At 39.0% G+C, this 14,740-nt stretch overlaps 1 protein-coding gene across 4 annotated transcripts in view; it reads right to left on the reverse strand.

Annotated features, from left to right (window-relative positions):
* Positions 1–872: 872 nt before the first annotated feature.
* The window catches only part of Pak (serine/threonine-protein kinase PAK 3-like protein), a 161,997-nt gene continuing 148,129 nt past the window's right edge, over positions 873–14,740 (reverse strand). For 3 of the 4 annotated variants that reach the window (XM_065237114.1, XM_065237113.1, XM_065237117.1), the window contains 3 exons: positions 11,181–12,344; positions 2,889–3,107; positions 873–2,822 (listed from right to left, as the gene is read on the reverse strand). In XM_065237114.1, the coding sequence (XP_065093186.1) occupies positions 2,739–2,822; positions 2,889–3,107; positions 11,181–12,344 (1,467 nt within the window). In that variant the 3' untranslated portion in view covers positions 873–2,738. The remainder of the gene's footprint in view (positions 2,823–2,888; positions 3,108–11,180; positions 12,345–14,740) is intronic. The other variant, XM_065237115.1, reaches the window with a different exon arrangement.

Genomic DNA, 14,740 nt, shown 5'->3' on the forward strand with positions numbered 1-14,740 from the left:
TTCAAAGAATTTGAATTTGAAATGATTTTTCAATGCTAATTTTCCTTCTTTAAAGTATTAGGGGAAAAGTTGGCTTCGGCAATACCTTAACCTATTATCGTCAGGGGGTAAACAAAGTCCTAGAGCACTCAAATTGGGTTCTTTAAGGGTATTAAGTTAAATGCATATTCGTAATCTGCATTAAAAATGGAACCCAAACCCAAAATATCATCCATTTTGGTACACTGGAACTATTTTAAATAAGTATGATTACATTTGCAAAAATCACCTTATTACCGCCCCTCGGTGTTACTTTGTATGGGAGCGAGCTGTCAGTTTGTCAGTTTAGTGTCAAACAGGGAAGTTATTATTTACCCCGGCTTCGTATCTGCTCAAAATCACCACTCGGAAAAAAATCCGTTCCCGAAAACGGGAACGGACCGTGAACTAAAAATCACGGCCAGCTATCCAGAACAAAATTTTCTCAAATATACACCGTGAACTATGGTTCACGGCTGTGGTTCACGAATATGGGAACTCTTTTTTTCCCGTGCATTTTCAAGAAGCTCTTTGAAATGTGAAGTCAAAAATCTTGTACACAAACATACCTACTTTAATTTTCAAATATCTTCATATGTCTTCAAAAAATATTTTCATATTTTGTCTGCGAAAACAAAATGGCATCCTTGGTGCCCAGAGATTTTTTCGCCTCAGAAAAATCCCATCGACCACGGCTGGGATTGAACCCAGCCATTCAACCACGTCGATGGTCACCCGATGGCTCCGGAACATAAGCATATTTTAAGAAAACACGGTCAATGGGTCTAGGCAAGGTAGTTTCAGCAGGCAAAGGTAGTCGGAACATAGGACAAACAAAATTATAACAACGAAAATAAGGATAATAAATGCGTACTTTATTTGAATGAAAAAAAAAACGGTTCAATGACAATCGGTACTTTAATTTTCTGCTTTCTAACACTGCCACACATACACACGTACTACAACACACACGCACGTCTGTCTTTCTATAACACGCCGAAGCTGCGCTGGCACACAGTTCGTATCTATCTACAACTAACATTCTTTTACCATGTTGCTTCTATAAATTTTAGGTAGGTAGTTTTTTTTAAATAAAATAGACCGTTCCTGTTTAGGTTGTGTATACAGAATAGTATAGGTTCAATCAATCAATAGGATATGGAACGAGAGAGAAAGAGAGAGTGAGGGAAAGTGAGAAAAAATAGAAAGAGAACTATTTTGATATTTACACAAAAGAAAGAACATACAACAGACCTCATCTGTGTTGTTGTTTGCAATCATTCAAGGAAAGCAAAATCTACTAATCGCGCATTGTAATTTCTATAGATACAAATAAATGTTAACGGGGTTTTTACTTGGTACATGATCTGTGATTGATGCCTCGAGGAAGATCATTCGTCTTGATGTAAATGATTGATGAAAGAGACAAATCATCGCTGCAAAATAGGAGAAACAATTTCTATCTATCTGTTAAATACTTTGTTTTTTGTTTTTGTTTTCTTCAGCACATGTACAGTTTTCTGTTTCAAGCAGTCGAAGGTTTTTAGTACGTAGCGATTGTAAGTTATCTCTTTTCGTAAAACAAAACTTTAGCCAAAATACGGTTAATACTTTCTTGAACTATGATCGTGATCTTTGTCATTGCTTCGAAAATCAATGGAGCTTACATTTAAATTGTAGGTAAATTATTTGAATCTCGTTTTGCTTGCTCAGTATGTTTGTTTGTGTCTGTGTGTGTGAGTTTGTTACCTAATATCTCGCGGACACATACACTTGGTGTAGGCACTTTTCACGTGTGTTTATGTGATTTTTCATGAATATTTTCTTTGCTATATCTTTATCCTGTTCTTGTTTGTCCACTTATTTTTTTTCTTCTTTTAACCGGAAATAGTTGTTTATCGTTTCTATATATGGTGTATGTTTGAGCGAACTTGAACTTCTTTTCCTGATTTGCTGTACAATACGCGGACACACTCTTTCTGGTTCCTACTAAACACGAATCAGTCTCTCAACCATCTTCGGGAAAACAAACTTGCTTGATGGCTGAAATAATGTGCAAGAAAATGTATCCTTCGCTAACCATGTATTTGCTGTTCATCGGATGTTTCCTTAGTCCTCTTCTTATTTGTACTCTATATTTACACACGCCACACACTATTCACAATTGGTTTAGATATCGACGAAACACGTATAACAAAACCATAATCTCTTTCGCTCGTTTTATGTTGTTTCATGATTCGCTCTAACAACTAAATACTTTGACATTTTCCCTAATCTCTCTGTGTGTGTTATTGTTCCGACCGGGAAGGGCAAGCTTCCGTTTTAACGATTCATCTTAGACTTTCCCGCTTAGTTGTAACATGTTTTAAATATAATGTTTGCTTTAACTTATGCTGCTTACAAGTGTAGTATTGGTTGACTCTTTTCTTGTATTTATTTATCGCTTATTGTTAATAGTAGCTCTCACATGATCATCCCCTTGTCAGTCATCACGACTCTCGCTGAGCAACGTGTGTGAATCTTCGTCAGTTATATCATTTTTCTGCTTTATTATCAATCACAACGTCATTGCCATCGTACTCAACAACGCCTAACTAGGTCTATTACAGGCTTACACTCACGTGCGTAGGACCAGCCCATCACTGGTTATCTGAAGGAACCGCCACGGTTGTTGCCCCTTGACCTTCGGTATCACCTGTCCCGTTGGCATTGGCCGTGTCTCAGTGTCCCTTGGTGGCCTCCTTGGCGGCCATGATCAGCGGTGTTAGGCTAGCGAGCGGTCGTGCCAGCTTCAGGAAGGGATGCTGCAATTCAAACCAATGTTAATCAGATACAGGATAAGGTTCTTAAAAGTCACGGAAATAGCTTACCCTCAGCAGCTCGAAAGCGGTAGCTCGCTGGTCCACGTCTACCTCCAGACACTGGTCGAGGAAGTCCTGAAACACGGGGCTGAGCTTTTCCTTTTCCTTGATTTCCGGTTTGCCATGCGTTGCGATCAGGTAGAGCGCCCGCAGCGGATTCTCGTTCAAATACGGCGGTTCACCTTCGATCATTTCGATGGCCATGATTCCCAGGGACCACAGATCGACCTTTTTTGGGACGAAAAGAAGGTTGAGATAAGCATTTTAGTAGTCGTTTTCGTGGCCAGCTTTCTGTTCGGCCTTCAAACCCCAAACAGATTTTCCGAACTGCACCTTCAAGATCTCAGAGCTTCTCATGGGAGATTCCTGAACTTCTATTAGAAACAAAACTTGACATTTTCCCAAAGTCCTTTGGAGCCCTTTTGGAGATCTGAAAACTTTTGCTAGAAGACCTCCGAATTTACTCATGCCTGAATCGTTCTTAGAAAACTTCTCAATAGACCCTAAAAGTACATTTAACATTCACTTGAAGTTCCATGAAGATAAAAAAAAATCCATAGACAATGGTGGACCTCTTTATGATCTTGCTCTTGACGGCTTCCAAACTTCTTCCCAGAAGTTTCAGTATTTTTGACGTAGGATTACATTTTTCGGCAACTTATTGGGGGTGCAATTTCAGAAAACCAAAATCGACCGCATTACGAAAAGAGGTCAGGTTTTGACCACATATATCTCTGTCAATAGCAGATGGATTTCAATTCTAAACAAGCCAAACGATTGGAAATTTATCTACCAATCTGCTAATATGAATACTTTATTAATCCTGATGAATGTGGGCGTCTTAGTGGAATACCTGTATAAAGAGAGCGAGAGAGAGAGAAGGATTAGTAATTTCCATTTAATTCCACTACCTTATTTGCTTATCCTTGACAGATACGCGTATTTCGTCTACAATGTGCAGACTTCTTCAGTGTGTTGTACTGACTGATTACTAATACCAGACACTGAAGAAGTCTGCACATTGTAGACGAAATATGCGTATCTGTCAAGGATAAGCAAATAAGGTAGTGGAATTAAATGGAAATTACTAATCTTTCTCTCTCTCTCTCTCTCTCTCTCTCTCTCTCTCTCTCTCTCTCTCTTTAAACACTTTATTAATTTTCAATAGGTCACTATTGAAAAATACACAAATGTCCAACTGTTGTAATGGTGATCAAAAATATCACCGTTTGCCTGCAAACAGCGGATTCCCTAACGATCCTGTCTCACTGAACGGTGCTCATTCAATCACCGTGTGTGGTGGTGTCCGGTCGTCGCGTCGGTGTCAGCAGCAGCAGTATCATCAGCAGCAGTGCTTTCAGCGTGTGGCCACGCTATGTCTGAAGGCACTTTTTTTGCAACATTGATGTACCTCAGATTTGTCTTCACAGGATGTTAGTATTGATTCTAACAATCAAATCTGTGATGGTTTTAAAATATTTCATCTTGGGTTTTTTTTTAGAACAAGTGTTTTGAAGTTTACAAAGCTCATTATGAAGGCGTATATGGCCTATTGACCATACAACAGTCAAACAAGGTTAAAGAAGTTTTCTTTGACTCCCAAGTAAGATCCATATTGATTTTGTCGACTTTGTGATAAATCAATTAATATTTGTTCGTAGCACAATATCTTGTTTAATTTCTCTTCCCTCATAATAGTAAAAGAGAAAGAAGCGAGCAGGACAGTCCGAAACAGCCACGTAATCATAGTAGGCGTTGATTTTCGTCTTATTTCGAGTGTTTTTTTTTATGGATGTATCGTGTAGAAAATCTGGAAAAATTTAAAAAATCTCATGAAGAAAATAGATAGCTCGCTTGTCGTGATTCGACAAAAAAATGAAGCCACTTTAGTAGCGACGATCGTTGAAAGATTTTTACCGGAGTTAAATAAAGGTGATAGTAGGTATCCGAAAGTTTTGTGTCTTGTACTCAGCAGCTGGCAAAGGTGGCATTTACCACTTAATCATCCTGAGGGGCGGAAAATTTGCTTGGATTTTTAAAAATAAATAGATATGTTTGACTCAACGGTGAGATCGAAAATAAATTCTGGCAACCATGACGATATTTTTAAAAATCGTTTAACCGATAATGCCGATAATACAGGAATGAAACTCATATGAGGTTAGTTACTCTTGCCCAGGGAGTTTAGACAGCCCTCACGTTGAATTACTAGAGTTCCTAGAGCTTCATTGCAGTTCCCATATTTTGTCCATGGAAATTTTCAGGAAGGTTCAGCGACCTTCTAGGAAATTCTGTAGTGAATTTTAGGAAAGTACTGCAAACTCTAAATAATTTCCGCCAATAAAACAGAGAAATTCACCAATTTTCAGATAAGTTCATTGAACTTCAGGGAAGTTCTACAAATTTCAGGAAAATTATTAAAACTTTAAAGATGTGCTTCGATCTTCAGAGAAGCTCTATAAACTATAAACTAAAAACTTCATGGATGTTTTGTGAGTTTCTGGGGAGTTCAATGTCGTTCTGGTAAGTTCTACGAACTTCAAGAGAGTTCTGTGAACTATAGCAACATTATATGAATTTCAATAATGAAGAAATTTTGGAAAACTTTAGGATGGTATGTGAACCACAGGGAAAATTTAATAACATTAGGAAATACTGTGAACTTTAAGAAATATCTGAGAATTTCAGGAAAAAAAAGCCAAACTCAGAGACGGTCAAAGAACATCAAGAAAGTTCGAAGAATTTCATCGAAGTTCAAGGAAATCAAGGAAAAACAGGGCTTTGAATTTGAATGTAACTTCTATAAGCTGTTTCATCGGGTCGTTGGTTGAACAACTCCTACTCTATGTCTTAGAAAACAGGTATAGTAGAAATAATTTCTTGTGATATCTCTTTCTCTTTTACGCTTCCCTTATGAAATGTGATCGAGGGCATGAGCAGAGTAAAAATGAGAGTTCGCCACGAAAACAAATATCGTGAATACGACTCACGCATGTTACATTGCCATTTACCGGTATAGAAAAGGGAGCAGTTTATGAAAATTGAGGTTCACAAATATCCAGAAGAAAGATGTTAACAAGAAATTCAAACCAAACTCGACAGTCAAAGATGTGCGAGTTTGTAGATATTTGTTAGAAAAAATCAACGCAGAAAAAAAAAGAAATTCATAAAAATTTACGTATTATGTCTGACGCAGCTTTCTCCTATGAAACGTCATGCATGTAGTGGAAACCACTTTTTCGCCAAAAGCAGGCAAAAAACTAGCCGAGGTTGTTTTTGTAAACGTCGCAGGAAGACCAGGAATCAATGTTTTTCAATATAAAATCCCAGTTTTCCAATAATATTTTTTACACGAATTTTTAATAACCTTTCATTAAATATTTTGATCATTGAAATCAGGCCAATAGTTCAAAAGTTATAAATTTAAAAAAGAGGCATTTAAAAAATAAAATAAAAAATAAACGATTTTTTGGACTACTCTAACGTTGAAATGGTCACCCTGATGACACAAACTAATATAAAAATATTTTGCGATAAGGAATAAAATTACAGTTTTTTACCAAATTCTAAGAACCACTATATCGTTTTGCAATGGAATGGCTGAATAATAGTAAATTTAGAGACTACACAATTGATTAATTATTTTATTAATTTAAACATTATGAGATCATGACAAAGCTACGATATCCTACGGTACCGAAAAGGGAATCTTACTTTACCAGTATTTTGACAACTTTAGTGACATTTTGAATCATTTTCAGCTGAATTTGTTTCGATCCGTAACAGTTCTGTATCATCAATAGTTCGTATACGCCTTTGTAAACGACTAAGTATACTTCAAAACACTTTTTCTCTAAAAACCCAAGATGAAATATTTTAAAACCATCATAGATTTGATTGTTAGGATCAATGCTAACATCTTGTGAAGAAAAATATGAGGTACATCAATGTTGCAAAAAAAGTGCCTTCAGACATAGCGTGCACCGTCACAATTACGCGTTCATCTAGATAAAATTGATAAATAGCATATTTTTAGCGATGGGCCCAATCTTAGATCCATAGGCCAACATTAGAGCCATTTACCCTATATGAAAATTTCATAAAACAAAGATGAGATATTCGAATCTCATACTTGTCAGAGGGTTTTCCTTATTTTATACGTGAGCAGTGCTTTAATGTATCTTGTATCTATGTAGGGGGAAATAGTTGTAATGTCGGCCTAAGTGTCCCTAATTTGGGCCTATACATAAATTCAGCACAGAACCGATCGGCGTGAAAATTGGTTTGCAGGGGTTTTGGGGCCGGGAAAGGTTCTTATGATGGTTCGATACCCCTCCCCCCTCTGTAAGTGGGGGCTCCCATACAAATGAAACAGAAATTTCTGCATAACTCGAGAACTAATCAAGCAAATAGAACCAAATTTGGCATGTGGCGGTCATACGGTCTAGCCCCTGTGATAAGAGGGAAAGGAGGGCTACGTACAATAGAGCATGCTTTTTTTTTTGAACCGGTGCATAAACTTAAGCTAGTAAAATATAAATTTAATTTACTCTTGTTTAAATTGCACTCCATCTTAAGTTTTGAAATTTCGACCTTTTTCCATACGATTTTTTGGTCATTTGAAGGTGATTTCTTGAAGAGACCAAAAATGATCACAAATCTCGAATACTGTTGCGGCATCGTTCATTAAGTTGGAACTCCCAGTTGCTGGACTGTAGTAAACGTTGAATTCCAGTTACATTGTTGTATGTTTTGCGGGAGCTGATATTTATGCACTTGAAATTTCAAGCGATTCACCTTAAGTTTCCCTCGAACTTTCGCCCGTTTGTCCATTTAAACTATTTATCCATTTGCGAAAGATCAAATTAAACTTATAGGGACAAAAGGCTGAATGGACAAAAGTTGACAAAAATCGTAGAACAACAACTTTAGGTAAATTTTTTATTCTTTTTTTTCTTTGCTATATGTTTCTAATTTTTGCACAGAAAACAACTTGAGAGGTCTCAAATATACTAACAAAACGTTTAAACATTTTACCAAAAGTTTTTTGTTCTGCGATTTTTGTTAATTTTTAAGATTGCAAAGTTTTCAGTAATTCGAAAGTTTGCATTTCTCATAAAAAGATATCAAAAATGCTGAACAAGGACATTTTTGGTTATTTGAGTTTTCAACACTTTTTTCGGACTTTCTACTCAGGATTACTAAATTACCAGGGAAGGATACAAGTCGTACAAGCCAGTAAACATCCGAACCGGCACATTAAGCAGAATTCCGTGGTCAAAAAGCGTACGACAATGTTTTGACGAAACACAACACTGCACTTTGATCGATGACGAAACAAACGTCAAACTCGATTTTAAGCAGCTTCCCGGTAAAAGTTTTACATCGCGACTGGAAGATTCAAGTTCGTGCTTGCCGACAAGTTTGCAAAGAAGCCTATGATTCGGCAAACGATTTGCAGTTGTGGCCTGAAAACGGAACCATTCGTCACATCTTCGGTTTACATCGAAGAATGCCTGAAAAAGCGTGTATTGCCGTTCATCCACAACCATAGGGGCAAAGTCATCTTTTGGCCCGATTTGGCCAGCTGCCAAGGTGGTTCTGGAGTTGAGATTTTGTCACCAAGCTAATGAATCCTCAGAATTGCCCGGAATTTCGACCAATCGTAAAATACTGAGCAATTTCAAAGCAGCGACTTCGACGAAGCGGCGGGGCAGTCAAGGACATGCAGCAAATGCGGGAAAAATGGAAGAAATGCGCTGATTCCGTGTCCGTTTGCACTTTGCGGGTGCTGATGGGCTCCATCAAGAGGAAGGTTCGAGATTTCGTTTAATAAAAGTAGTGTAAAGCAACCATTAATGGACTTTTTAAACTTATTGAATCACGAATTAAGTGATTCACGAATCAGTATGTGGCTTAGTTCAAGATCAAGAGCACATTGCTTTCCAAATCTTGTTTTCTCAATCCCTACCCTTCCATCCATTTGTTACAATTTGTTACCCCTAACCTCGAGATAGCCGCGAGTAATCGGCCGATGCTTTACTAACGTTAGTTTTAAGTAAGTTTGCTATCTAAACAATGAATATCGGCTCCGCAAAGCTACAGCAAATTAGACTAAAAAAAATAAAAAAAATAAAGAATTACGGGTCTTTTTGTGCGTACCAACCCAACTAACAATTTTCACAACGTAAACGCTTTACTCATTTCATTTACATAGCCTTAAGTTGTATTCAAACGTTATACGAAATGAGGAAACCTTTACTCAACAAATCTGGCGAACTTAGTCAGCTACTTCTGGCTGTTGTGACGGTTGGGACAAGCTATTATTGCATATCCATTAACGCTTCTGTACAGCTGTTTATCCTGCTGTTCAGTTGTGTGTCAACTTGAAAGGCGCTTATATTCAACCTTTTTCCCGGTTATCCAATAATCACTACACAGCTTTCTCTTGAAGCCGGGTTAAATACTGTTTACGCTTTTTTATGGAGGAATTTATTGAGTTTATTTTGCTGTGAATCAAATTAATCGAAATTAGTAACAAGTCATCACCAAATTATTTACCCTGCACCGGAACCTGGAATCGAACTCGAGACGACCGCATTGGCAAACCTTGACACTACCAACTGTGCTACGCCAACACTTTGAACTGATGTAAACAAATCAACATGCCCTTCTACAACAAAATCGCTGAGTAGAGGCTTTATAATAGTGCACATAAATCACTTTTCTCGACTAGTTACTTCAGCTTTGTAAAGGAGCAGAGTAAAAGCTGTAAAACTGCACACGTCTAAAAATAAACCTAGTTGACTGTGAAAATGTTTCCGAAGTAGCTCTAACACAGTTTATTAGCTGAGTACAGGTTGTTTAGTTGTTGAAAAAGCACTTTTGATGTTTATGTTATTCAGCAATAGTGGTTGGTTGTGTAGAAGCCATCAAATGAATAATATATTCACAATATTAGCTTTGTTTTGCAGTAACAAGTTGAATGTTGATTAGTATGTGTATAAAAGAGACATTAGCGTTTTATTGACTGTTGTTATTCAGTGCGACTGACAAATTGAATAATGGTTGTGAAAAAGTTGAGTAAACGCTCTCCAAAATTATTTTGCTAGCTTCTGCTTGTAGCTGTATCTGCAGCTTCTTTTCAGCTACTTTACAGCACAACGCTGGAAAAGTTGGCTTATAAAGCTGAAAATGTTAGTTGGGAATTTACTTTTAGTCAGCCTTTAGTGCAAAATATGTCGTAGTGTTTGTGAAGTATACCTTCCGTGACGTCAAAATCCAATTTTTTCATGTTCATTTTTTAGGAGTTTTTCACATCACCGATTGTTTACCTCTTTTTTTGCTACTAATACCAACAAATACCCTCTTGTGCCACACCTGTATATACCTCATTGGGACTAGTTCACGTTGATTATTTATCAACTTGTCACTCCCAACATAATTTACCCATTTTTGAGTAGGTTCAATTTAGACCGATCTGGGTGGATTCTACCCAAATTTTGCTAATCTTGAAATGGCCAAATTTTAGCACACATATCACAAATGAATGATAGCCCGTGACAAACAATTATGCAAAGTTTCATGCAAATCGGTGAAAGTCGTGTCTGAAGTTCAATTTTTTTGGCTATTTGGCGAAAATAGTTTTTGGAGACCCCCCGAACATAGTCTAGGATCCTTAGCAACTTTTCCATAAGGAGTTGTTTTAAACTACGTAGGCAATTTTTGAGAAGTTTTAGACAAACCTCTCCTCGTTCATATCCGCAGACGATCTTCATTATTTTTTTTTGAAAATTTACATGAATCGGAGACACTTGCCAAGCTGTCTCCGTGGTTTGTGATATGTCTTATGAACTTTTCCTGGATGAACTTTCGTAGTAAGTCATCTGAGTTTCCACTAGAAGTTTTCAGAATTTCGCCTACATTTCCATATTCTGTTGAAGTTTCTTTGAAAGTTTCAAAGCAGGTTGACCTTAAGAATCCCCGAGGAATTGCCATATGTAGATTGACAAACTTGAGATGGACCAAACAGTTGTGCTACCATGGGAAGGAAAGGGTTAAGGAAGATCAGGAAATATATTTCCGCAAGAAGCATTGGAAATCCTTCCGGGGAAGTTTTTAAAATATCTGGCGAGTTCAGAAAACCCCTTTGGGAAGTTTGCTGAAAAATTCTTGAACGAACTAAGGGAACCTCAATACGAGTCTTCATGAGCAACCCACCCCCTTAACCACGGGAGGAACCTCGGTGAAATCCGATATTGATTTATTTACACTGCATATAAGTTCATTCAGTTCACTCACCTTCGGTCCGTACTGCTTCCGCGTGACCACTTCCGGTGCCATCCAGTACGGCGTACCGACCATGGTGGTTCGTTTCGATTGCTCCGGCGAGATTTGCGCACAGAAGCCAAAATCCGTCAGCTTCACGCTGCCGTCCAGCCCCAGCAGAATGTTATCACTTTTGATGTCCCGATGGATGACCTGATTACTGTGGAGGAATTCCAAAGCCTGAAGCACTTCGCGGCACACGGCCGCTATCTGGCCCTCGTCCATACACGTTTCGGTAACCACGTCCGTCAGTGACCCACCCGGCAGGTATTCCATCACCACCCAAAGCTCTTCCGACACCAGATAGCTGTCCAGATAGTTAACCACGTTGGGATGTTTGTTCTCTCGCATCACCAGGATTTCGTTGATGATCAGCTCCTTCTTGGGCTGTTGGCTGAGGTTCATCTGTTTGATGGCCACCTCCATGCCGGTAGAGCTTTCTATTGCCGTATACACAGTTCCCGACGCGCCCTGCCCGATCTTCTCCATTTTGTTGTACTTTCGCTTAGGATCGCCCACGCTGACGATGGTGCGCAGCTTCTCCAGGATCTCCTCGTCGGACATTTTCTTCTTTTTGGTATTGATGCGCTGCTGACTGGGGGCTTCATTGTTGGCCGTCGTTGTTGTGGTGGTGGTGGTGGTGCCACCGCCTACGACGGGGGGCACTACCGTCGTCGTGGCCGTCGTCGTCGCCGTCGTCGTTGTGCCCGTTGGCGTCGCTGTTGGTGAGGATGGACATGTTGTAGATGAGGTGGTTGTTGAAGTTGTGGTAGTCGTCGTAGGAGCAGTTATCGTTGCAGTCGCAGTTATCGTCGTCGGAGAGACGGTTGTCGTAGCCGTTTCCGTTATTAGTGAGTCGGTTCTATTGCTAGTTGGTGTTAGTGGAGTTAGAATTGTATTATCATCGTTACCTTGCAGTTGGCTGTTGGCGTTGTTAAGATTGCAAGCGGCGACGGTCGGCGTTTGGGGTACGGCCGCGGCGGTCGTCGAGTTGGTGTTCACCGTCGATGTGAGGATCGTCGTCGAGTTCTTGTTCTTGTCGAACGTGGGACTGCGCACGCCAGTCGTTGCACTGTTGCTGAGATGGGGAGGTACTGGTGGTGATATCGGTGCTGGGTCATCGATAGGCCTCGTGTACTGCGGGATACCGGAAGGAAGAGAAAACAGTTAGCTCATGGCTACATATTGATGGATATTCATTACAGTCAGCCTGCAGTTGTGGATCAGTTTATAACAATCATCAGTCAGTGTTGATTGAATGGAAGTGATCCATAACTAGGGGCGGACTGTTATTTCTTCTGGTACAGATGATTTTACCCCAGACAAACAGATATATAACTCGCAAGTTGTTCATCGAACACGCATTTAACGGTTAATTTAAATGCTTTTTAGTTGGTAGGACCGCCACCTATGGCGTGCATAGTCAATTCCCTTGCGTTTGACGTTTACACATTACCGCCATCTGATCAGCGTAGTGCCCATCACAGTATACTCAACAGATGGCGGCAGTGTTTTAGCGACGATGTTCTATTTTGAAAAATATTCAATGTCTGTTTGTCTGTGATTTAATGATTAAAAATGAATTTTTAGCACGAAAATCGATAAACTCTGTTCAACCAACTTCTTAGCTTCTTTGTTAAGATCGGAGAAATTTGACACATTATTGTATGGCGGGCTACCTTCTTGGATCTTTCTACATTTTTTCTTCTGTTTCATCCTCCTTTTAAGCGTTCGTGAGATTGTGTTTGGAGATCTCTATTCAAAAATTCGGAAGGATTGGTTCATAGAGATCTCCAACCCCAATCTCACGAGCACTCAAATAAAAAAAAAGGAGAAAAAAAGGAGAAAAAAAAGGAGAAAAAAAAGGAGAAAAAAGAAAAGAAGAAGAACCAAGAAGGAACTCTGCACTATCACAACTACTTAAAAGATTCCTGTGGTCTTACGCACACTCTTGTGCATCTGAAGAGCTCTATTGCATATTTTTTGGTGAATCACTGTGGAAACCTTATTTCTGATCAATCTCATTATCACCGCGAAATTTCAAGAGCACAAATATCAGCTCTCACAAAACATATAATCATGAAACTGAAACTTCACGTTTGCTACAGTGCAGCACACAAGGAGTTCCAATTTCAAGAGCGATATCGTAACAGTGCCCGAGATTTGGACTCTATAAAACTTGAAGTGATAGGGCATATCAGCCATCATGACGGCCATTGTTGGACGCTTCAAGGAATCACCTTTTGCGTGAAGATATTTTACAGTTCAAATTTGCACAACATTTCTAAATAGAGCTGTAATTAGGGCGGAACAGCTTTAGGGCTCGCTCACGCAAATCATCACCATTCCCCTACCCGATGGTTAGCAATCATCGAGAGAAGTCATTGTTTACAAAATCTATTACGGCATAATTCCAGCTAAATCTAACTTTTAGATTCTTACACCTACCATCAAGAGCAGTGACAACCGATCAATCAAGCTCGTCAGCTGCTTTTGGAACGCATTGGTTATCGTAAATATTTCCTGGAACATTTTTCGAAAATTCAGCAGGCAGGTGTCACAAACAAATAATCACTACACTTCCATCGCGTTCTAATGCACGTTCGGTACTAATTTCCCCGTTCGTGGTACGCATCACATCGGAGCGTTCATGGGAAGGTCGGAAGAACTTTGTGAGAAAACACGAAGCGACCGATTAGGCAGATTTTCAGTAAGAAGAAGAGAAAAATGCAAACTATTTTAAAAATGTTGGGACACATTACGGTGCAAAACTAGTCTCTCAGGTAGCGTAATGAACAGGTAATAGGCAAGAACTGGTTAACGTGCATCCAGGGATATGTAAACATAAAATTCTTACAAGAAACGGAAGTGCACAGCACGAGCACGAGGTGGTTTTGTTTTATTTTGATCATAAAATCAGTTTTCTCTCTCTCTTCCATAGCTGCTTCAGGTATCGTACACAAATGTCGCCAACCAGTGATCTGACTGGAACAACTAGACGTCTTTTATGGATCTGTCCTGACCAAAGAAGCGAATCAGGTAGAAAATTTGGGGAGACCCACAAGGATAAAGCATTTCTGTACGTGCCTTTTGGAATTCATATCAGGTTTTCCCAGACAGTCAGAATACTGAATCGCCTTACTTATGTTTTATCAATGGGTTTAAGAGTAAACTAAAAATGACAAACAATTTCAGGAAGCTATTTTAGTCGTTTTTGTTGTTTTGAGCATTTCTAGATTTTTCAAAATTCTACTGAATTAAGTTAAGAGACCAGAAGTTTGTTATTTTTAAATATGTAATAGATTAACCAGCATATCGTAGCACTACGAAACATTTTTTACAAGGTAATTATTTACCTGCTAATATTGACATGGTCGTACTTCAAAACGGACCGTGCAGTTAATAAATGGCAGACGAAAAATAAACAGAGGGTCGTCCTCTCGTTGAAAACTTTACTATCCTCTACGGGTACCCATGCAATAAAATAAGAAAGAATCCTTCAAAAAATCATCCCCCTAATCGGAACCTCTTGA

Source organism: Ochlerotatus camptorhynchus, unplaced genomic scaffold (assembly GCF_037179485.1).
Source record: "Ochlerotatus camptorhynchus isolate MF236.1 unplaced genomic scaffold, CSIRO-AGI_Acam_v1.1 ptg000592l, whole genome shotgun sequence".
Lineage (NCBI taxonomy): Eukaryota > Metazoa > Arthropoda > Insecta > Diptera > Culicidae > Ochlerotatus > Ochlerotatus camptorhynchus.